Below are 25,935 nucleotides of genomic sequence, written 5' to 3' on the forward strand. Positions count from 1 at the left end.
GTCTGTCCAAGCTCAGTAAGACACTCACACTTTAGATTAACCTGCATTTTTTTCTGCCTCAGAAAAATCAAGGTACATCATACACATCAAACAAATACGGTAGTGAACTTCAAAACCTTGATCACTGTAATTCAACATAGGGTTGGCATGACAGAATGATGAGAACATACAGTAGTCACTCTGCAGAAATGAACTCAGGTCTGCCTTCCGTGACAGCTAGTAAAAACTGTGTGTCACTGCAAATGGTTGCCCATGAACTGTGCAAAAATATCGTAGTGGTATTTGGTAAATATAGGATTTCAGACAATTAAGTAATGGCAAGCTTCAGTAAAGCTCTACTCTTACTCAGAAATAATTTAAGAATGTATATATGAAGGCCAACACCACCAAGTTCATTACTAGCTAAAATAAAGAACTAACTATGTTTAGCTCTCGGATGACTGCATTTTCCTCTCTTCCTTCCTTCCTTTCTCTTCTGTCTTTCTTTCCTTCTTTCTTTCCTCTTCCTTCTGTCTGTGGGTGACTCTACACTAAGTGATAAACCAAATGCCTTCCTGTACACCTGGACACCATTTACTATGCTGAGTGGTAACCATATAACCAAACTATGATGCCTGGTGGTTTAGTGGGTAATTAAGATGCTCCAACCGGATTGAGCCTGTGTTGGTTTACATCCAAGGAATAGTTGGGGTTTATTGCTTACATAATGCCACTCAGGGTTGTTTGTGGTTGGTCACTCTCATCTTAAATGTCAGTACCAACCTGCCTAGCCCCAGGCTCCTACTCTCCTCATGCGGCAAAACAGGATCAGATGATGTATGCGTGTATGTACAGTACAGTGTTTAAGGGATTACCAGACGGAAGACCAATTTACACATAAGCAAAATAACCAGTCATAAGTATACATCCAAGTGATATTATTCTTTATGAAAAAGTATTTTAGTGACTTAAGTGGTCTAAGTTTTTAGCAAACCTCAAGTTTACCTAGACATATACTGTATAATAGTCAAGACAGTTACGTTACTGTTTTGGGACCAGAACTTTTACAATACTGTTTAGGGTCCAGGACTTTTGCAATACTGTTTTGGACCCAGGACTTTTGCAATACTGTTTTGGACCCAGGACTTTTGCAATACTGTTTTGGACCCAGGACTTTTGCAATACTGTTTTGGGCCCAGGACTCAGAATTATAGTCTCACCAGCTAGGAAGCAGATGACCTTTAAAAACTCCCCCATAGTCAGAAACAAAACAATCAAGATCTCTCATTACAAAAGGGATACTGAGGAATGTATTTAACCCCTCGATGTGGCTGGATAAAATCATCACCAGTGGTCAGAATAGAAGTTAAGATTTCCTGTGGCAAAAAGTTCACTCTGTTAGTATCAAGCAGCAGATCACAACTGGTACAACAGTGATATTACCGAAGAAGACGGGACAGTGGTGATTTTCTTGAAGTTGTAGTGCGACATCTTGGAGGACTTCTGGGGTTCTCACCTGAAATATTAGTTGAAGTTACACTCAGCATCTGTACTAAATACTGACAAAGCACTATTATGCAGTAACTGATAATGACATAAAATCATGCCACATATGAAATAAATGCACCAAAAATCATTAAAAAACATAAAGGACCAATATAGGTGGGCAATAAACAGTGACAACCCTAATACAAAACTATGTCAACACCATTCAACCACAACATCTAGAAGCTGAGGTGAAGGTGGGGGCAGACGCTGTGACGTGCATGGCTATGGTACTCATCTCCATAACTAAGCATTTGAAACTAATATACAAGGCCAGTGCACCACTCACTTACCAGTACCATATTACCTCCATTGGGTGTTATCCTACGTACAGTACTCAAGGGCAGTACCAGTGACCCACATCAGGATTGGAAACCCTCCCCTCCCTCCTCAGGAAGAAGGAACCAATAGCCAAGGGCCTGCAAACTGCTTCCTCCACGAAAACAAAAACAAGATAACAGAGAGCCAAATTCAATAGCCGTTCATTTCAAGATGCCTGGACACACTGTTTTGAAAGACTGGAGATCGTAGGCAACAGGAACTACAGGCCTCCCCCAAGAGGGGAATCACACCAGCCGCATGCCGATACGTATCTACTGCGGCTCGAAATGTGACCTTGACCTTGACATACTTTCACCAATTTTGAACTTGAAGAAGATTTCCATCTCCAATGCACACCTGTAAATTTTGTGATGATATCTTGAGTTGTTGTGAAGTTACTGTGGTAACAGACACACAGACCTTGAACTACTTTCACCAATTTCAAACTCGTAGATTTTCATCTCTACTAAACACCTGTAAAATTTTGTGATGATATCCTGAGCGGCTGCAAAGTTATCGTGCTAACAGACACACACACAGACTGAAAACAATACTCGTAGATTTACATCCCTACTACACACCTGTAAATTTTTTTGATGATATCTTGAGCGGTGACAAAGCTACCATGGTAACAGACAGACAGACCTTGACCTAATTTCACTCATTTCGAACTCGTGATCGCTTCCCCCCCCCCCACTACTACACACCTGTAAAATTTTGTGATGATACCTTGTGCAGTTGCAAAGTTATCGTGCTCACACACACACACACACACACACACACACACACAAACTGAAAAACATACCAGCTTCATTATTGTGGCTGGTAAAAACAGACAGAGTGAGACAGCTCCAGGGTTGACCTGTTGCATACAAGAAGGACTGTGGGTAGTGGTTAACTCTTGCATTAGAGGGTTTGACAGAAAAGGGATGAGAGTTTGTTGCTAGACAGGTGTTATGTACCCGCAATAGTGGTGGAGGGATGCACACAGAGTTCAGAGGAGCAACGACCATTGATGTAGCGACAGAAAAAAGACAAAGATACAACAGTGCAGTGAAGAGACAGCGGTTGAAGGGAACCAGTAAGAGGAGGAGAGTTAATGAAACTAAAAGCTTTTGACTCCCCCCTACTGAAAAGAACTGTGTGTGGGGAGCCTCCCCACATATACAGAGTTGTACTCTACACAAGGGTGAATAAAACCCATGTATAAAGTCAACAACTGTGCAGGGCTAAAGAAGGTACGGAGTCAGCGTAGCACACCCAATCTCATGGAAGCAGATTTACAAGAGAGGTAACATGTTCTTTCCAAGATAAATCCCGAGAGAATGAAATCCCAAGTACAGTATGTTTCAAGATGATGCAAGATTGATCTGGATATTGTTAAAATTAGAGGGGACTCCTGTGAATGATTTTGTTGGGTGGATAGATGTAAGAAATAACTTTTTGATGCATTAAAAACAACAAGGTTATTATTACCACAATCAGAGATATGGACCAAGTCAGACATTAGGTGTGCCTCATCCCTTGCTTGTTGAACTGTTGAGATGGACGCTGCAGGAAGCGAATAGAAAGGTGAAGGGTGGAGTCGTCAGCATATGAGTGGATAGGGTTAGATGTACAGCTTAGAAGGTCATTGATGAATAAAAGGAAAAGAGCTGGTGATAGGACTGAGCCCTGAGGAACACCACTGTTGATATCTCTATGAGAAGAACAGTGGCTGTCTAGAACAGCAGCTACAAAATGACCAGAAAGAATGCTAGAGATGAAGGCATGGATAGAAGGATAGGAACCATAAGAGGGCAGTCTGAAAATGAAAGATTTATGCCAGACTCAACTGAAATCCTTTGAGATGTCAAGTGCGATGGCAAAGCTTTTGCCAAAGTATCGAAAGGAGGATGACCCGGAGTCTGAAAGGTAGGTGAGAGGAGCACTAGTGGAGTGCCCCTGGTGGAACCCATACCGATGATCAGAAAGAAGGTTGTGATGGGAAAGATGCTTTATTTTTTTATTTTTTTTTAAGAACAGACTCAAAAATTTTTGAAATACAGGATGTTAAAGCAACTGAGCTATAGTTAGAGGGCTGGGAATGCCACCCTTCTTTGGGACAAGCTGAATGAGAGCAAACTTCCAGCAAGAAGGAAAGGTGCAAGTTGATAGACAAAGATGAAAGAGTTTACCTAGGCAGGGTGTAAGCACAGAAGCACAATTCTTGAGGACAACAGGAGGGACCCTATCAGGCCCATAGGCCTTGTGAGTATTGAGACCAGTGACGGCAGATTCATAACTAGCAATGCTAACCAAATGGCTATCATGGCAGCTGTCAAGTGGTTTCAGTTGTTGTTATCCATCGTCATTCTGGCCAAGCAGACTCATCAACCACAGGAAAGCAATTGCCCTTGCAGGGCCATCCCATGCAGTGAACCAGTTCTTTTGTGGTGGATTGTACCTCACCATAATGATGTTCAGAGAAGAGTGTAGAGGTTTGTTCTCAGATGAACTCTGCATTTGCATCTCTCCACCCATACTAGGCTCCACATCACTCCAATATCTGGTTATATGCTTACCACCTAATGTTATAAATGGGTTCCTGGGTTACAGGAAACCAGCAGGCTTGTCGCTCAATGTACGGTCACCTAAAGTTGACAGAACTACGGGAAGTGAGTGGATGATGGTCACCACCACCAACCATTAAGTGGTTTCAGGAAAGTTGCAAAAGTAGCTGGAATCCAGAGTAATGGGAAAACACACACACACACAACCACAATAATGGGAGTCCAGAGCTGTCTATCTATCTATCTATCTATCTACTGTCAGCCTCCAGGAACGAATTGTGTACGAATTCCGGGGTTCTACTGTGTTATTATACATACAGTAATCCCTCCACTATCCGATATAATAGAGCCAAAGGCAAGTCCAGAAAGTGGTCCTGTCCGGATAGTGGGCCCCAGCCTCCTGGACTTGTACTTATGGACCCTAACTCAGAAAAACACCTATACAACTCCCTCTGGACATGCATAACACCTATTTAAGACCCAAATCACACCAATAAGGGATATAAAAGACTGAAATAAATGCAAAAGAAGCAGAGAATGAGGTTTTAGAGGTTTAGTTTATACAATATTTAACATTCTGGGTACTTACAACAAGTCTCTGGCTCCTGGACTGGTAGTTATGGACCCTAACCTAGCCTAACTCAGAAAAACACCTCCCTACTGCACATGTATAGCACCCAAGACCCTATTCACACCAATATGGGACATAAAAGTGTGAACTGAGGTTTTAGAGGTAAGTATGGAAAATACAGTACAATATGAAACATTCTGGGTACTTACAACAAGTCCCTGGCTCCTGGACTGGTACTTATGGACCCTAACCCAGCCTAATTTTGAAAGCCACCTAAGTAACTCCCTACTGGACATGCATAACACATATTTAAACCTATTTAACACCCTATTCACACCAATAATGGACATAAAGCTTGAAATAAACAAAAAGGAACCAAAGAATGAGACATTAGAAGTGACTGTACCTCATCCTGGGTAATTACAGAACGTTTGTGGCTGCCTTTTGTAAGGTTTTGGCAGTTGTGAAAATGCTCTTGAAGCACGTACAGTAATCCAGTGTTGTGCTGCACTTACAGTAATTCTTTGCACTGTGAGTTATAACTGTTTAACACTGCACATTGTTAACTGCACCAGGCCAGTTTCAACCACCATTTGCACTCCACAGCTAATCCTTTGCACTCTAATTCTAATTTCTTTACACTGCACAACATTGTAAATTCCTGTCTGGTCTAGTGGCGAGGTATTGCAGTTTATTCACAAAAAAATGAGCACGTGTGGCTCCCATTACGATATGCTACATCTGCGATCGAAGTTAGGCAATAACTGTTTGGGTGTTGGTGAGGGGGAAACAGAGTTGCCAGATTGCAACGGCCATATTACCAAACTCCTCAATTTTCATTACCAAATTCATAAAGCTAGCATTTACTCTTCACTAATTATACATACAGCAGAAATACATGTAATCACTCTTCGTATAATTAATAGCATGTTGGTTATTTTCACGCTACGTATCTTAGCAGATTAATCAGAGAGAGCAAACAATCCACCATCTCCATCCTGTGTATCCTCATACATGTGAAAAATCCATTTGGTAATGCATTACTCTGATTCATTACCAAACGAATTTTTCATGACCAAATTGGCCCACATTTGGTAGTGAAAAATACCCAATGGCAACCCTGACAGGGGAGGGGGGGAGGAAGGAACGGGTGAGGGTCGGTGGTGTAACAGCTGTTCGGCGCCGTGCGGCAATTTCAAATTACGGGTGGGAAAAAATTCGGATTTTGCGGGGATTTTTTATCTTTTTGGCCATTTTTGGGTTCTGAAGGTCCAGGCCCACAATGTCCAGTAAGTGGGGATGTCCGGAAGTGGGCGTCTGGATAGTACGGGGATTACTGTATTATACCATTTGACTAATGTAGTGAAGTTATAACACAGTACAGTACCGCAATGGTGGTCAAAACGGTTAAAAACCATTCATGCGATCCGGACTAATGTCTGATACATTGGAAAAAGTCCGGATTAGTAGGGGGAAGTCTGGATGTCGTTTTTATCGGAGTTTTGCATTTTTCGGAATGGTTTGGGCCCCAATTAGGCCATTATAATGAGTTCTTACTGTAACATTACATGCAACATGACATGCAAGTGAGCGAAGCTTCATATCTCTGATCCATCTACCTCAAAAATCAGTGTTCTGGTGGGGGTAAGGAGGGGGAGTTAGGGGGTAGATGTGTGCAGTTAACCTGACCTCTAGTGGCAGATTACCCAGTACAGTAATCACTCTAATATCCGGACGCCCAATAACCGAACATCCCCACTAACCGAACCTTATCGTCCTGGGATCAAACATTCCCAAAATGGTCCGAAAATCCAAAAAAATTGTTTAAAAAATCAATTTTTTGCCGTCCGTAATTTGAACTTGCCGCGCGCGCCGCGTGAGAGCATTGTTTTGGTTCGTCATTCCTCCGACGTCCGATAGAGCGCCGCTGCATCCTCCCCACTTCCCGCCTGTCTCTCACCGCGACTGGACCTACGCTCTTCGCCATGGCTGCCCACGTGCTCGCTTTTGTGGCGGTGCCTCCTGCTGCTCTCTGCCCTCCTCTTAGTGTGTGATGATGGCCCCGCCTCCTGAGAAAAGGAAGAGAGTGGTGTTGACTCTGGAGAAGAAACGGGAGATATTGGAGAAAGTTGATGCGGGTTGGTCTTCTTCACGCATTCTCCGCGAGTTCAACCTGGTCCGGTCGACTTTGTTCGATATCAAGCGTTCCCAAGACAAGCTCATGCAGTACACGGCTGACTTCTCGTCGAGAAGCAAACGAACGTGGAGAGGAAGGTTATGTTTACCCCCAAGAATGCAGAAATTGACCGCTCCATGTTGATTTGGTATCGACAGCAACGTGCAGCTGGTGTGATGGTACGTGGAACAGAGCTGAAGGCTGCTGCTGAGAAGTTTGCAAGGCTTCACGAAGCCCTAGACTTCAAGGCATCCGAGGGTTGGCTCTTCGCGTTCAAGTTGCGACATGGCCTTACTAACCATAAAGCATGTGGCGAAGCATTGGATGCTAACGAGGATGGAGTGGACGAGTTTCGGCACAAGGTGAAAGGCTTGATCGACAGGGAGGGCCTCACTCTCGGTCAAGTCTATAACGCTGACGAAACTGGCCTATTCTATCACTCGGTGCCAACGAACACTCTAGCCGATGAGACGGAGAAGCGTGTACCTGGCCGCAAGCTTTCTAAGGAACGGATATCTGCTTTGTGTTGTGCCAATGCTAACGGCATGCACCGGCTTAAGCCCGTTATTGTTGGCCGTGCAAAGCAGCCTCGGTGCCTTCGTGGGGTGATGGATGTCCTTCCTGTCGTATGGTACCATTCTTTGAAAGCATGGTTCACAGCTGTGATTTTCAAAGACTGGTTTCACCGTCACTTCGTCAAGGAGGTCATCCAGTACCAGACGAAGACACTGGGAATTCCTCGCGGCCAGGTAAAGGCTCTCCTTCTCCTCGACAATGCACCTGCCCACCTGTGCGACAAGGACTTGGTTGCTGAGAATGGCCGTATTAGGTGCATGTTTCTGCCACCTAATACGGCTGCTCTCATTCAACCCATGGACCAAGGAGTGATCGTGACAACAAAACGCCTGTACCGTCGGAAGTTCCTGGACGAGGTGATGGTTGTTCTCGAGGACGAGGACGAGCGCAGGGAAGGACGTGACACTCGAGGCAAGCGGACTTTGGAAAACCTTCGCCGCTACAACATCAAGTCTGCGCTGTACAACTGGGATAGTGCATAGAAGGAAGTCCCTGTGAAAACTCTTGAAAATGGTTGGTCTCGTCTGCTTCTCGGAACAGATGTGGAGTACGATTTCCTAGGGTTTGATGTGGATGACTTCCATGCACGGCTACGTACGCACGGCGACGATGTTGATGTGGACGATGTTCGTGAGTGGTTGGACGACGACGAGGGCGATCCTGGGTATCAGACGTTGTCTGATATCGAGATCGCGTCTTCGGTTGCTGGTGTCAGTCCCGAACTTGAAGATTCCGACGACGAAGGCGATGATGATGCGGACTCCTCTCAGCAGGACACTACTCCAGCCATCCCCAAGCTGAGTGCACTCCGAGAACATCTAGAGTTCGTCCTAGACTACCTGGAACACCCGGACTGCAACAGGGAGATGGGGCCCTTGGGACTCGTGGAGGAAGTGCGTGCTTTCCGGCAGCGCATCATCAATCGCCAGAATCGTCGGTCCTTGCGTCAGTCAACGACTGACAGTTTTTTCAGGCCCGTGACCCCCGCTGTGCCAAGCCCTGGTTCCACTCCGTTGCCTCCCCAAGACAGGCCCTCATGCTCCGAGCCACAGCCCAGCACATCAGCTACAGTGGAGTCACCGCTCGATGTGAGTTTGCGGCTATCTTCAGAGTCTTCTGTAGTCGGTACGCCATCACCACGACCCACCGATGCACCCCTTGGTCGCCTGCCAGTGATACTCTCGGACTCTGACAGCGAATAAACAGCAAGAACTTCTCCACTAGACCACACGGGAATTTTGAGTGTTGTGCAGTGAAAAAAAAAGTGTGTTGTGTTAAGGTTTTCAAAATGAGAGAAAAGACTCAGTAGAAAAGAAATTTAACGTAACTAACCTTCTTTGTTTTGGCTTTGGAAAATAAAAAAAACTTGGGAAAAGTTAATGTGCAACACTAAAATTTAATGGAACATTATTTGGACTAAAGTGAACACTGTGAAGAGAACGGACTTCTGTGTGTTATTGACTAAGTTCAGTGCAAGACTTCAGGAAGAGTGTACTGCAAGTGCTTCAGGAAATCATTCTTACTGTCAGAGTCCGAGAGGAGGCGGTTATTCATCGAGGTGGCCAGGGACTTGCTGTAAGTAGCCAGAATGTTTCATATTGTACTTTTTTCCATACTATACTTACCAGAATGTGTCATACTGTACTTTTTTCCATACTATACTTACCTCATGCATGTGCAGTAGGAATGTGTTTTTCAGAGTTAGGTTCGGTTAGAGTCCATAAGTACCAGAATGTTTATTAATGTATGAACATACTTCTAAACCCACATTTTATGTTTCTTTTGCATTCATTTCAGTCATTTATGTGCCTTATTGGTGTGATTTGGGTGTTAAATAGGTGCTATGCATGTCCGGAGGGAGTTGTATAGGTGTTTCTCTGAGTTAGGGTCCATAAGTACAAGTCCATAAGCTGGGGCCCAATATCCGGACGAAACCAATATCCGAACCTACCGATGGCTCTATTGATCCGGATATTGGAGGGGTTACTGTACCACAAATTTCCATCCGAAGCTGTACCTTTTCAAGCACTTCATCCTTCATACTTCCGTCCTTACTCATCACACTATCCAAGTACTTAATTACACTCACATTTTCCATTTCCTCAGCATCCAACCTCACTGTACATTCCATGCCTTCATTTCTCTTGAACCATAGGTTTATTCTTCCCTACATTCACCTTTATATTCTGTTTCTTACACACCCTCCCAAACTCATTCACCATGCCCTGCAGTTCCCCTTTGTCTTCACGTAACAATATAGTATTATCTGCAAACAACAGTACAATATGTTTCCAAATACTGCGCTCTCTCATTAGGGCCACTCCAACATCCACTGCCCTCCTTTATATCTATTTTATAGCCCCATCCATATACAGACTGAACATGGAGACATGACACATCCCAGTTTCAGTTCAACATTCAGATAGAAAAATTCACTCAGTTCACTATCCATACTCTCTGCAAACTTAGCACCCAAATACACACTCCCCATGGCATTCAAGAGCTTCCCATTTACTCCATATTGTTAATATAGTCCACATTCTTTGTCTTTCCACTCTGTCATATGCTTTCTCCAAATCCACAATGACCGCATACAACGTCTTTCTCTTCTCAAGAAAGTTTTCCACTAATGATCTAAGGATGAATATCTGATCTACACAACCTCTTCCCTTCCTAAAACCTCCCTGTTCTTCTCCAACTAATTCCTCTGTTATTTCCCTCTGTCAATATGGTAAGTATCCTACCATATACATTTCCTATTACACTAAGAAGACAAATGCCCCTATGATTACCACACACTTCTTTTTCCCCTTTTCCTTTGTACAGGGGAATAATTATACCTGACTTCCAATCCTCTGGGATTCCATCTTCCTCTCAGGACAATCTGAACATCCTTCATATCCATTCTACAACTATCTTTCCCCCATGCTTCATTTCACCACACAAGCCATCAATTCCTGGGGCTTTCCCCATTTTGACTTTCTTCATTGCTTCCTCTACTTCCATCCTACTGGGCTGGGATGCACAAAACTTTGTCAGAAGGCAGCCTTAAGGCTGGCCTTATATGGAATATTAACCCCTTGGCTGCAGCAAGCATCTCAGAAAGACTGGTCAACAGGCTGCTACAAACCTCTCAGAAGGCTTTTAACGAATGTTAATTGAAAATAGCAGCACCAGGGCATGACTTAGCTCAGAGCTCTCAGCAGCCTAGGGGTTAAAGGCAGGCTTACGGCTGCCTCTTAGGCCCATGTACGACGACCCATTGCCTTGTCTTAGCGCTGACTTAAATTTAGTGCATTGGCCTTAGCTAAGGCTAGCCTTAAGTGTAGGGAATGTTTTGGGGGAAATCTCATGTGTTAGCTAAGACCCTGCTGACCAATCAGATGGCAGGACACAGAAACATTGGACCAATCACAAAGCTTCATGAATCAGCTAGGGGTGAGAGGCGAGGGCGACTGTTTATGTTACCGGCAAAGTGGGAAACCCACCATTGTATAGCATGCCTCGTTATACTATATAATGCCTAAAACTTCATGACAAAGTATAAAATAAAATCACCTGTACACATTTCCTAGGTATTCTGAAGATTACTGAGTTTGTTTTAGGCAACAGGTGAAACGACCAAACTGCAGCAAACACGCAAACTGTGAAATCAGTCATATCATTTACATTAGGTTGATTTAGGCTGTGGTTAGGTTAGGCTGGGATAATGTAGGCTAAATTTAGGTTCAATTAGGCTAGGTTAGGTTAGGTTAATTTAGGTAAATGCTTACCTTAGCGTTCTTCTAAACTGACTTAGCCTAGCCAAACCTGACTTAACCTAGATTATCCCAGCCTAACCCCCTGTTGATTATTATATTATACTTTGCTAAAAAAAATGCTAGATATTCTATAGAATACCTAGACACACTATTAAAATCCCTAGGTAAAGTATGTAAGGTCTGGATGAAATAAGCTTACGGTATTTCATACTTTGCCCCAAAACGCTAAACATTCTATAGAATACTTAGGCATTGTGTACAATACCTTAGTTTTACACAATGCCGGTAGTATTTACACAAGTCAAGGATAAGCACGTGAAGTACCAGTAATTAATTGAAAATAATGTCAGGTGCAAAGAAAAGACATCCCAATATTAGTGATGAAGAGATTTACACTGCACAACCTTTAAAACTGTAGAAAGATGACAAGGTTTAGGATTAAAGAAACAAAATGGCAATATGAATGAGAACTTACACTTTTTGCCATATTTCACCTAACCATTCTCTAACTTCACATAATGTAATCAGCAACCACAGTCACCTAGCAGAAAACTGTCACCACTGACACCTTGGTTCAGATCTCTGGTGGAAGTTAGAATTAACCCAGATATACGCAGCGTGAGTGTTGCCAGGATTTGTCATTACAGTTCATTATCATTTTATTGCTGTCACAAACAACGTGCACACTCAGTGAATGGAACCCTTTGCAAATGACTAATACATGTTCTTTGTGATCTGGGACCTTAATTAGTATAAGGGTTCAATCCACTGCTCCAAGCACTTAGGAAGTTGGGAATAATGAAGAATTATTATCTACAAGCAATAATATGGCTGCATGGCCATGTAGGAGCAGAGGGAAATAAAGGCCAGAAGAAACATGCAAACATCAAGAAAAAGGGTAGGGCAGAAGACAAAAGAGGACAGTAAGGAAAGACTGGAGACAAAAAGGCCCACTTTTGCTGCCTTTTACAAGCAGGGATACTGGTGAAGTATTCTTTCCCTCCCTCCCCAAGGGGACCCAAACACTTCAGGAAAATCTCTTATTCTGTGGAAACTCTCTAGTCTCTGTCCTCCTCAGCAAATCACCGGGCATCTTAATTTTTCTGAGCCTTTTTTTGTAAAATGCATATGTCATTAGTGATATCACTCTAGATACACTTGACTTTTTTTTTTTTTTTTATGCAAAGAAGAAGGAACCAAAGGCTGGGCCTGCATGAACGCTCCTTCCAAGAAAAAAAACAAAAACAATACAAAGAAGAGCCAAATTCAAGATCCATTCAATTCGAGATGCCTGGACACACTGCGTTTGAAAGATTGGAAATCATACGAAGTAGGAAATACAGACAAAGGAAGACAGTTCCAGAGTTGACCTGTTGCATAAATGAAAGACTACGAGTAATGGTTAACTCTTGCATTAGAAAGTTGGACAGAAAAGGGATGAGAGTTTGTTGCTAGACAGGTGCTACGCACCCATCTTAGAGGTGGAGGGATGCAAGCAGACAGTTCTGAGGAGCAGTGACCATTGAAGCAGTGATAGAAAAGAGATAAAGTGGCAACATTGAAGCGAAGAGACAGAGGTCGAAGGTAGCCAGTAAGAGGAGGAGAGTTGATGAGACGAATAGCCTTTGACTCCACCCTATTGAAAAGAGCTGTATGTTGGGAGCCTCCCCACACATGAGAGTTGTACTCTTAACAGGGGCGAATAAAATCCGTGTATAAAGTCAACAACTCCGCAGGGGTAAGAAGGCATGGAGTCGGCTTAGCACACCTAATCTCTTGGAAGCAGATTTTACAAGAGATGCAATATGATGAATACCACTGGTATCTCCAACAACACTCTGAGGACCTGGAGCGGTGGTGTCTTCGTCGTGGGTCTACCCCCCAGAGGCTGTCGAAGAGAAGAGGAGGGCAGCATGGGGGCCAAACCACCCCAAACCCCCCTGGCCCCTCACGGGGCTCGAGTACCTGGGAGTGGCTTCTGTCGCCCCGGCAAGTACCACATCTCCCAACACAACACACACAACAACACCGTTTTTTCTACACTGAGAAATGACTCCCCGGCTGTCATTTCTCGACGACTTCTTCTAGCCAGGGACATTGAGAGCAATCCAGGACCCACCAACAAATACATAATGTCCAACATGCTCAAAACCTATCACGTCGAGCTGACAGACAAAGGGTTCAGTTCAGTGCAACTCCTGCAAGAACTGGACCCATTACACCTGCACAACACTTGCATCCAGAAAACATTACACAAACACCTGGACCTGCTCCATATGATCCTTCCCCCCACCCATCAACCCCCCTTCCAATCCTACTCCTACTTCCTTCACACCTCCACAGCCAAACCCACTGACCCTTCCCACACCATCCAGTCCCCCTACTCCTCCCATTCCACCTCAACCCTTACCTCCATCACAACTTCCTCCTACCCCTTCCCCTCCACCCACACCACCTCCCCCCCGTGATGCAGCAGCCGACACACATCGCACACACAACATAAACATCCTTCAGTTAAACATAGATGGCATAAACACCAAAAAACATGAGCTAACACAATTCATCAAACAACAGAACATACACATTGCCATCTTACAAGAAACAAAACTACACAGAGCGCAGAAAACACCGACATTTCATAACTTCACCACCATTCGACAAGACTGGGCCGACAGCGGTGGCGGTGGACTCATCACCCTGGTACACAAATCCATCAACTTTGCAGATACCAGTGCACACACAAAGTCACTTCTCCCCCCACATGACACCACAACAGATATACAATCAATTAAAATACGCACTGGTAATAAATCACACATAATAATAGCTAACACATACATTCCCCCCCAATCGTCCCCTGCAGTACCACACAATTACTCTCCACGGGTGCGCCACATCACTAACATACCCAACGTCATCCTGGGTGGTGATTTCAACGCCAAGTCGTCGGCCTGGCATGTCAACAACCCTGACACAGACAGAGGGCTGGTACTACAATCCCAGACAGATCATCTTTTCATACTAAACAGTCTAGACCAACATACCCATATCCCACACCAAGCCCTCTTCCTCCCATCATCTCCAGACATCACCTTCTGCTCCCCAAACCTCGCTCCCACTACATCATGGAGAGTGGTCAAAACCCTAGGTTCTCATCACCTCCCAATCATCATCACTACCAAAACCAGAATCACCCCAGCTGGCCACAAACACACATACACTAATTATAAGTCAGCCAACTGGGAGGCCTTTGTAACTGGGAGGCGGTGGCTCAATCGGTAGAGAGGTGGCCTGCAGTCCTACCGGACCCAGGTTCAAATCCCCGCTGGGGCAGGGAACAGTTTAAGGATCTGAATTTCTTAAAAGCAGACAATACCGATCTACCAGAAGACCCGCCGACGTGTAGTAAAAATCTATCTATCTATCTATATACCTAGGCTGCTTCCCCCAAGAAAAGGGAGGTAGCCGAGACAGGACGACTCACTCTCCATTTACCCGTTAAAGTCCTGTATGAGACAGCCCTAGCATGTATTCAATATGGACGGTGGGTGTTAACGCCGAAGTGGTGACATGTTGAGGTGCATGGTATGTAGGAGGACTACTGGGCCTTGAGTGCAGGCTGTGAAGCCTATGCCCAGAGTTGGGGAAAAAAAAAAAAAAACCTGAAACAGAACATTTCGAAACACTAAACAGTACACCCATCACAAACATCACACCGCTGTGCACACTTTCAATATAATCATACAAAACGCAGACAAAAGACATCCCTAGAGGCAATAGAAAGAGAGACAACCCCAACTTCACACCAGAAATTCAAGGCCTCATCAGACAACGGGACACACTGCGACACTCCCCAACACTCCATACACAAGACACCATACAACAAATACAAGAACTCAACACTCATATAAACAGTAAAATATCAGAACAGCAAACACTAAACTGGAAAAATTACCTCCAAACACTTGACCACAAAACAAACATCAGCAAACTCTACAAAACACTAAACAGCATCACACTTTCCAACAGCAACACCACACAATCACACGCTGCCATCACAACAACAGACACAATACCCTCAAACAAACAACAAGCAAACACTCTCATCAATCACTTTCACAAGTCAGCCATCTAACCTACCATCCCGAAGACCGACGTATCATCAGACGTAAGAGACAGTTCCCCACAGACCCAGACTACGCACCTTTCACTTACAACCAGACGAAGCACATCATTAACAACCTCAAGCACTCATCTGCCTGTGGACCAGACAACATAAGCAACATTCACCTTAAACACCTAGGACCACATGGCATACAAGCACTCACCAACATATCACACTACAGCTACTCACACAACATAATACCCAACATCTGGAAGCATGGCAATATCATCACTATCCCTAAACCCAACAAAGACCCCACGTTACCCTCCTCACATCGCCCCATCACACTCCTCTGCACCCCCTCTAAAGTCACTGAACGACTGATACTACAACTAGTCACACCTCACATTCCCCTAGCCCAGTCACAACATGGCTTTAGGCCACTACATTCCACAAACACCCTTCTTACAGACCATACACAGAGAGTTTTCGATGGCATGAATTCAGCTAGGCCACCACACAGAACACTCCTAGTCACACTAGACATTAGCAAAGCTTTTGATGCCATCCCCTGCCACAACCTCACAAACAAAATACTCAACACAAACATGCACAGTAACACAAAAAGATGGCTGGAAACTACTTAGCAGGCAGATGTGCACACATAACATTTGCCGGTCAGTCTTCTAACATCAGAAACTTCACAAACGGCGTCCCTCAAGGATCTGTTTTGTCCCCTACACTCTTTAATCTATACATGCACAACGTACCCACACCCCACACACCACATATACATATAGCTTCCTATGCAGATGATATAATACAGTACCCTCGCGTCCAACACGCGTTAGTCCAGCACAATTCACGTCCAGCACGGAGAGCAAATAATTAGTATTATTTAATACGATTTAATTACTGCAACACGAGTGTGTTAGCATAACACGCACAGAGCTCCGAGAAGTGGGCGAAATCAGCAGAGTTCACCTCTAGCACGATCACCCCCGGTCCAACACGGTCATGCTGGACATTCCCATGATGATGATAGCCAATGAAAACTTCTGATCAAGTAGCCTTCCCCGCCCGCTATCGTGACGTGATCGTGATGCTGCCCAATTAAAAACACTTCTGCTGTCACGTGATGCTTTGTTTAAATTTCTCCCGCCACAGCGCCACTCAGTAGCATAATTCGCATTGGAAGGTGCTTTTTTCTTGCTGCATTTTCTGCCCTTGTTACTGCATTTTACCCTGCTCACAATGCCTAGGAAGCCTTCTGAGAACCCCAAGAAGCGTCGGCACCTCCCTCAGGCCACCAAGCTAGAAAGCATCGAGAGGAAGAAGAAAGGGGAGAGGAAAGTTGACACTGCCAAGGCCTACGACATGAATGAAGCCAACATGAAGACCATAATAAAAAACCAAGACAAGATCCTGACAGCAGTGAAGGCTTACAGAGTGCTAGGACAGGCAGAAGCAGGACCTTCCATGGCTGTGGACGAAGATAGTGATTCTGAGTGTGATTTCGAAGGATTTATGAGGGAGGTTGAGGAGAAGCAGCAGCCATTACCCGCTGGTGACGCCAGCAGCCATCCTCCGGGGACCCAGTAGGACTACCTACAGCCTTGGATAGTCACCTTCCATTCCCAGCAAGCCCACCAACACTATCCTAAAAGGTTAGTTATCATTCATAGCACAGTACCATTTATTATAATTACAATAGTACCAATATATGTATAGGTATATGATAGGTATTTAGGGTGACTTTTCCTAGGGTTGCTGACATAATTCATTTTTCCCCATAAGCTCTATTGTTTGTCCAACACGTTTTTGGTCCAACATGTGACCCATGCATGACAATATTACCATGTTGGACGCGAGGGTACTGTACTTACATGTACGCACCAAAACGCAAACACAGCTGCACACATCATTCAACCTTACCTCAACACACTACATGAATGGTTCACCACAAACAGGCTCAAAATAGCCCCAGCCAAATCTACAGTGACCCTTCTCACAAACTGGACAGCAGAACACAGTCACATCCCACACCTCACCATAAACAACACTCCCCTACCACACACACACACACACACACACACACACACACACACAAAATCCTTGGTGTAACATACAATACATCAATGTCATTTAAAAAACACATCACAAACATTAAAAATAAAATAACACCAAGACTCAGTGCTTTGAGGTCACTTGCCCATACAACATTCGGACACAACAAAGAAACCACCACCACAGTATACAAACAATACATACATTCAGTGATGAATTATGCAAGCCCTGCCTGGGCTTCTAACCTCACCAAAACACACTACAACACTCTACAGACCATACAGAACAAGGCCCTAAAAATAATCACGGGCTGCACAGCTACTACACCCACAGACCACCTACATCAAGAAACCAAAATCCTCAAAGTCAAAGATCACCTAGACATAAGAGGCACCCAGTTTCTTGCTGCAGCCTCCACAAACCCACAACATCCACTACAGTACATGGCAGCACATCCACCCATACCAAGGAACATCAAAACAACACCCAGCACACGATACCATACACAAATACTGTCATCTCTCCCCCCTCGCCCACGTCAGACCAGCTTCCACAAACATATCCACACTCAGATCACTCGCCACTCCATTCAGTCACTTAAAGACAACACACAGCTGCATGCATGGCCTCCTGACATCCACCCTTCTGAATCCTATCTTCCTCATGAGGACAGGGTCCACCTGGCCAGGCTGAGATGTGGGCACCATCCAGCCCTCTTAAGTTACAAGAAGAGGCTGGATGACTCCGTCACTGACGCCTGTCCAGGATGCAACACAGCACCCCATACTATTAACCCCTTAACTGCGGGGCGTCACTTTCGTGACGCTTGAGAGCAAGGGATCATACCGCGGGGCGTCGCTTTTGTGATTCTGTGTTATTTGGAATTCACCCGGGCTTCCAAGTGGGGGCTTGTATCATCTATCAGTACTGCCAGTGTCCAACACTATTATCTCATCTGTACTCCCATCCATTGTTGACAATTTAGCCATTTCTCCCCGTTCGTGACTCCCCTCCCTACCCCCCCTCCATTACCCTATCCTCTCGCCTGCCCGGCCGTGCTACGCTAAGTAAATCTTCCCTGCAATTTTTCACTGATTTCATCCATTGAAATAAGCCCTATGTCCTATTCTTATACCAAATAATATATACAAGAAAGAAATAAGGTAAGTGAGAGTGCCATACACCTGGAATTGGCTAATTATCACCTGACAACACCTCATGTGCACTCGTTCGCTAATTTTCGCTGTTTTTTTCCCCTTGAAATAAGCCGTATAATCTATTTTCGTAATAAATATACATGTAAGGAGGGAAGGGAGAAGCCTAAGTGATATTTACATTCACCTGGAACTACCTAATTTATAATGTATTGTCTAGATTTCCTGCCAATCATATCAGTGCTAGACAAAGCTGTTTCAAGATATAACATTGGTAGCTCTGAATATATATCTCCTAAGTAGGCCTCTAATCTATTTTCGTAATAAATATACATGTAAGGAGGGAAGGGAGAAGCCTAAGTGATATTTACATTCACCTGGAACTACCAAATTTATAATGTATTGTCTAGATTTCTTGCCAATCATATCAGTGCTAGACTTAGCTGTTTCAAGAAGTAATATTGGTAACTCTGAATAACCCCTAGCAGGCCTCCACGCTGGTCCTCCTCGTTATCAGTTCACTCTCATCACCCGAAGCGAGAGTACGTATGTTTCTTCTTGCTGACTTCAAGGTCTTTTTTCACCCCCATGCAAATGGCCCTGTGACCTTTACCCCCTACTAAACCTCGTGTGGAAAGAGGTAAAGGGCTGACAATTGATAAAAGAGTGACTACGATCTTTCTATTGAGTAAAACAGTGCAAGTGGAATTGTAAATAATGTGTAAATAATGTGTAAACAGCAAGTGAAAGTAATGAATGTAAATATACGTGAACAATGGAAAATAGTTTTATAAGTTATTTCAAGTGACAGTGCACAACACAATGTAAATAAAATAGAAATGTAAATAACGTAAATAAAATAGAGAACGTAAATAGAAATGTAAATGAGTAGTATTATAAGAATACGAGTATATACCCTAGGAGTAATGAAAGTGAAAGTTTCACTCTAGCATGTCTGAATGCTATGAGTTATGAGAGTGAAGATGAAAGTGACATTCACTCTCAATGCCAGTATACAGGACGAGAAAGTGAATGCTACGTATTTTACTGAAAGAAATTGAATCCCTACAGTGACAATAAACTAATACTACTGAAGGAAACTTATGGATAAAGACTGTAGATATATATATCATGAACCGGGGTGACTTCGTACGATTTTGAAGGTTTTTTCATCCTGACACAATTTATTTTGGCCAAAATACTGATGTTAAGTATTACATACGTACGTGAGCCAATAACCTGTAAGTATCTAACAGCTAGATAATCTCAGTATCTCCATCTAGACGTAGTAAAATATTTTATAGGTGTCCGAGGTCACCCCGGACTGGGGAGACTTCGGACTGCCTTGGGGTGACCCCGGACACTCATTAGAAATGCACTGAAATGGGCCCCTAGCAGCTCAGCTGAATGTTTGGACAGTTCTGGGGGGTCTTCGGACACAGCGCGACTTTTAAAAAAATTGCTGAAAAAAATACAGAAAAATTACAAGTAAATAGTAGTGATATATAGCAAAAATAGATGAAAAAATAAATTTTTCATTGACTTACAACCCCAGTTTAGTTGATTATACATATACATTATAGGGAGTACATTCCCACGCTATGCGCAGGTTTAAAGGCACGATTGTGACTGACTGACAGGACGGTTTAAAGCGTGCCGGCTATTTAAATGCCTAATTCAAGGGAACTTGGAATGGAGGAACAGAAGATAGGGAAGGAAAGAGCTAAAGAGTGAAGGAGCTTGGGAAGGAGAAACAGGAGTTAGGAATGGAAGGGGGGAGTAGATGAGGAACAAGAGGAGGGAGTGGAGACAAACTAGAAGGATTTCATACCGGTACCGTACCATATGGTAACTTAAATAATGTGTGTTCTCACATTGCACAAAACCAATTAAACTAAATAATATCTCTTCTCAGACTAGAAATGTGACATAAATACGGTACATTCCCACGCTATGCGCAGGTTTAAAGGCACGATTGTGACTGACTGACAGGACGGTTTAAAGCGTGCCGGCTATTTAAATGCCTAATTCAAGGGAACTTGGAATGGAGGAACAGAAGATAGGGAAGGAAAGAGCTAAAGAGTGAAGGAGCTTGGGAAGGAATGAGAGAAGGAGCTTGGGAACCAGAAACAGGAGGAGTTAGGAATGGAAGGGGGGAGTAGATGAGGAACAAGAGGAGGGAGTGGAGACAAGCTATAAGGATATCATACCGGTACCATATGGTAACTTAAATAATATGTGTTCTCACATTGCACAAAACCAATTAAACTAAATAATATCTCTTCTCAGACTAGAAATGTGACATAAATACCCGGTACAGAACGAATGCCATTCTATGAGATCACAGTGACTTACTGTGGCCATGAATTAACATAAAGATTGAAAATCATATCTTCTCCTTTTTCAAGAACAGACTAGAAATATGACAAGAATAAGGCACAATAACTAGAAATATTACAACAAAGTGAACAACTGGAATTCTAAGAGATCACACAATGACTTACTGTGGCCATGAGGTAACATCTAGATCAAAAATCATACGTTCTCGTTTGTCCAGGATTGGCTCCTGTAAGTACATTACTATGTCTGACTCGTCTATGGCACACATTTCATCACCTGGAACATTAGAAGTTACAAACACATTCTTTGTACCTCTTACATGTTTTAAGAACCTAACTTTCAATGTTTGTACATCAATGACAATAGCAACAAAATACTTCCTCCTCTTTCCTGTCTCATCTGAAAGTTGTACAATCACCCAGTCATGTAGCTTAGGATTACGTGTTGGGCCTACATCTGTCTCTGCTGTCTCAGTTGTAGTTCTGGTACCAGTACCGGTACCAGTACTTGTTCCTGTTGCTTGCGTCATAGCTGTCCCATCAGTGATGGTACTTGCCTCTAATTCTTGTGTCTCAAGTGTCCCATCATTACTTGCCCCTGCTGCTTCAGGAGAATCTTCTTCTGCTTGATTCACTGGCTATATTTGCAGGTCCTCACCATCCATATCTATGATAGGGAGCTCTACTTCACTAAGTATTGCAGCAGTACCGGTACCAGTATTGGATGACTCAGAATCTGTGCTTACAGTTCCCTCGTCTCTCATTTTCCTTAGTCGCTTAGCTGTTACACTCTTGCCTGCAGGCACTTTTAGTTTCCTCTTCCTCTGGCATGATTGCTTCTTTCCATATCGCATTTCCGATAGAACACTGACCAATGACTCATCAAAATGTGATGCAAAATCACTACCGGTGGTAATACTGGCACTTGAATTTCTTGCAGGTACATGTGGGGTTGTTGCATAACCCGAGGTAGATGCTTGAGATGAGGCATTGGTACTGGTACCGGTATCAGTGTTAATCTCTGAAGTAACAGTGGTACCGGTATCAGTACACCGTAATCAGTGTGTTGTGGTAGACGAGCTAGTACCTCCTGTCGGTTAAGTGGCGTTATCCCACACTTGCGAAAGCCATTCATGATATTCTTCATAATATTATCACTTATTCTATTGAGCAGTTGTCCTAGAAGCTTTGGGAACTCTGATTTTGGAAGGGACACACTTCTTCTTCCAATACTTGATGTTTTGAATTCACTTAGAATTTTACGCCAATGAGTTTTCACTGCACGGAAGACAGCAACATCTAAGGGTTGGGTGAGATGTGTAGAATTGGGGGGCAATAAAACAAAATCAATGTTGTGCTCCTCACAAGCTTCCACAACAGACAGAGAAAGGTGGCTAGCTAAATTATCCCCTATGAACACTACTTTGCTGTCCTGACGTTTTGCATGAGGTAATCCAACTTTAAAGAACCAGTCCTCAAACGTATTACTGTCGAACCACCCGCTCTCTGTCCTGTTGTATCGCACATTTGAAGGGCCACCTTCTGTCCAAGTGTCGTACAAGTTTACTGCTTTGTACACCACATATGGTGGAAGCATCTTTCCAGATCCGGAACAAGAGAACATGATGGAGATGTTGGATTTTGTGTGGTTCATTACCCTCTCTGGATATCTGGTACCTCGGCGAACTAAGATTTTCTTGTTTCCTGGGTCATCAGAGAGATTGGTTTCATCATAGTTAATGATGTTACTAGGAGGCACATCTTTCAGTGTTTTTTCAAGATTATCAAAATATTGATTGATTTCAATTGGACCGACTTTAGCACGTGCAACTTTAATATTTTGAGATACCCTCTGAGCCAGTTGGTTTTTGTGGCGCAACAGAAAACACGAACTCCAATCAGTTCCAGGAAGATTGTTCTTGAAGCATTTCACAGTAATCCCACGTTCGTCTAAGTAGCACTTTATTAACATTCGCAGTTCAAAAGTGTCAATAGGCAGACCCCATTCTCCCAGTGTAATGACTCGGTTCACAATATGTAGTTCTTCTTCTGGAGTAAAGACAGTTTGTCCACCTGGTTTCTTTACATGTTTCTTTGTCATATAGTCATGTAAAGTACTTTTAGAAACATCATATTTCTTAGCAGCCTGTCTGACACTTAACTTTCCATCACGTACGTCTGCACTAGCACACTCTAAAAGGCTGCCACGGCGTTCCACCGTATAGTGTCTTCTACCATCACTGGTAGATACACTCACTCTCTTGTAATTTCGAGGCATTGTGGCTTAGTTCATCTCACACTTCATCTGTTATATAAATGCAAAAACAAAGATAAGCATGCAGACTATGTACATTGTACAAAATATGTTTTATTACATATAAAAAAAGTAAATTAGATATGCTGTCTGACCTCAACCCTTTAAATATCCATTGTCCGAAGTCACCCCTTTAAATCCCAAAAATGCGTACACATTCACTCATGTCATGTTTACATACATTTAAAATGCAGATTTTAACCCTTTCTCTGTTCCAATCTTCAAGTTAGACGTTAAAGTAAACCTCTAGATGTGTATAAGCGTGCGGTTTGTTATGATTCGTTCACACCAGACCAAGTTTTCCCGTATTCATTTTTTCACCAAAAAATAGCATTGTCTTTATTACAATATATTCACCAGTGGAACATAATATTTTACAAGGTATGTGCCATAAGCATATATAATTTTATTATTCTAGGACTAATAACTGATTTTTGGCAAATATTTTTTGAGAGTCTGTCGGAGCCCAAATAACCCCGCGGCACACGCAAGTCATTGGTAAACAAGCCGGCGGTACAGGGGTTAAGCACATTATGGAAGACTGCATTGCACACAATCACCTATGCCAACAACACAACATACACTCTTTGAGAGCTCTGTGGGAAAGCCCGGTCTCGGCCATGGCCTTCCTAAGGGACTCGGGGCTGTTTGGCCAGACTGTCTAGGGAACAACTACTACTACTACTACTACAACACTCTGAAAATTCCCACTAGCACAGAACTCTGGGTTGCCAAAAATTGCTGTGTAGGCAAGAACGGAATGGGAGTGTAGAGTGATGCTCCCAATATGAGGCTCAAGTTCTGTTAAACAAAGCAATTCATTCCTGAGGAGACGATATTGTATCACTGCATGTTCATCATTTATGTTAAGTGGTTTCAGTGGATCCAAGAAACCTCCATTCCCTTTGCAAAAGCATGATCTAGTTCACAGGTAACCATCAACTCCATACCGAGATAAACAATGACAAGTTTGGTCTGGTTTGTGCTAAAGAGAATATAAAATCGGAGTTACTTTATTATGGGTCTCAATACGGTAAGGCTGCTCCGACCCAGCCTCAGCGGCTGAAGTGGCCTTACCAAGGCTTACCCTCCCGTAGGCGATTCGTGCATGGGCCTTAGCAACCGATGGCCTTAAACTACCTGACTTAGGACCGTGTGTAGCCTTAAGGCCGTTTGTGCATCTGGGCCCTGATCTCTTCCTCCCTCCTTCTCCCAGCCACATATACTCACATTACAGTACAGTACTTTCATTGGCCTGCTCCATGCTGTTCTCTATATTTATCAGCTCCTTAATGTGTTCTCCCCATCTGTACACTTTTCTCCCTTCTCTACTATCACATTTAACTTTCACTCCCCTACTAACTTCTTTATCACTCTGTCTAACTCTCTTTGCCTCCTTTCAGAATATTTCTTACATTTCCTTCACTTTACATTCAAAGTCCTATGCAAAGATAATAATTTATATATGACTTTTCACTCTGACTTAAATATGCATTTACAATCTGTTTTCAGCTTATGTATTATTACAGTTGATAAAATGATCATGGTACTCCAATAAATGCACTGTATAAGATAAAAGTAATGTACATCAGCAATGGCATTCAAATCTGTAGAGAAACATGTCCCAAAACTTTCTGCTGAAATATGCATAGCTACTGACAGGTTATGGACACAGCTAAGGGAACTTTATCACATAGGTACGGTGATTGCAGTGTCTTCTTACATATCGTGATCTTCAGGAATGTAGCTAATTTTACAACAGCACAGTATGCAACACAGACAGTTATCTGCTTATTTTGTTCTACAAAATGTTTAAAAGAAAAAATACAGCATACCTATTTCTGAATTTTTAAGGATGCTGCCAGTTCGCCCATTGCAGCCTGTAACCAACTGGACACGTTGATTACTGATGATCTCACTGACAGCACACGTCAATGCATCAATCATTCAAATCTATAGGAAACCAAATGCTATAGCCTAACCTAACTAATCTGAACTCAGGGGTTTCACCACCCAAACCCACTCCTAATGTTAACTACTAAGGACAGACACTTAACCTCACCTTAGAGAGCCCCTTCATACCTATCTGTCCAAGGACCAGTGTAAGTTCTAACTTAGTAAACCTAATATAATCTACCATAACTCACCAATTTCAACCTAAACCATCTTATCCTAACTTGATCAACTGAAATCATCCAATCCTACCATTAGAGAATTTGGAATTACACAAAAAGTAAGACATGCATGTGTAGTGTGGCAGTAAGCTTTGCTCTTGGTGGCAACTTCATCAGGGTGACAGTATGTGTGGTTTAAACAAGTCTTCACATTTCTTACAGGTAAAATTTTAAGGTAATTCTTTACCAAACAGGTGAGGTGATTCCACCTATATTATAACAAACTCACAATCTAAAGGTAAGTAATTTTGGTACTTAAGCAACACAGATAGTTCACTGTTCAATCGAGACTGCAAGAAGT

General features: G+C 43.2%; 2 protein-coding genes across 2 annotated transcripts in view; both read right to left on the minus strand.

Annotated features, from left to right (window-relative positions):
- The window catches only part of Non1 (nucleolar GTP-binding protein 1), an 82,041-nt gene that overhangs the window by 53,547 nt on the left and 2,559 nt on the right, over positions 1 to 25,935 (minus strand). Inside the window, exon 2 of the mRNA XM_080277979.1 lies at positions 1,423 to 1,495. Within this exon, the coding sequence (XP_080134105.1) occupies positions 1,423 to 1,470 (48 nt within the window). The 5' untranslated portion in view covers positions 1,471 to 1,495. The remainder of the gene's footprint in view (positions 1 to 1,422; positions 1,496 to 25,935) is intronic.
- On the minus strand, positions 21,308 to 23,424 carry LOC145406720 (uncharacterized). Its single transcript, XM_080277819.1, has 3 exons — positions 22,234 to 23,424; positions 21,643 to 21,784; positions 21,308 to 21,423 (listed from the first exon to the last, which is right to left on the minus strand). The coding sequence occupies exons 1-3, from the start codon at positions 23,422 to 23,424 to the stop codon at positions 21,308 to 21,310; spliced, it is 1,449 nt and encodes a 482-aa protein (XP_080133945.1).

This window comes from Coenobita brevimanus, chromosome 71 (genome assembly GCF_032717465.1).
Source record: "Coenobita brevimanus isolate Jiangsu-jjx chromosome 71, ASM3271746v2, whole genome shotgun sequence".
NCBI classification, from domain to species: Eukaryota; Metazoa; Arthropoda; class Malacostraca; order Decapoda; family Coenobitidae; genus Coenobita; species Coenobita brevimanus.

What these genes read in the sequence shown, in the direction of transcription:
- LOC145406720 (XM_080277819.1), bottom strand. Translation starts at nt 23,424, where the DNA reads ATGCCTCGAAATTACAAGAGAGTGAGTGTATCTACCAGTGATGGTAGA. An exon ending in CGCCACTTAACCGACAGGAG is followed by an intron (nt 21,785 to 22,233) that starts GTACTAGCTCGT and finishes CTGCAAATATAG; the next exon opens with CCAGTGAATCAAGCAGAAGA. An exon ending in AGGAACAAGTACTGGTACCG is followed by an intron (nt 21,424 to 21,642) that starts GTACTGGTACCA and finishes CTAATGTTCCAG; the next exon opens with GTGATGAAATGTGTGCCATA.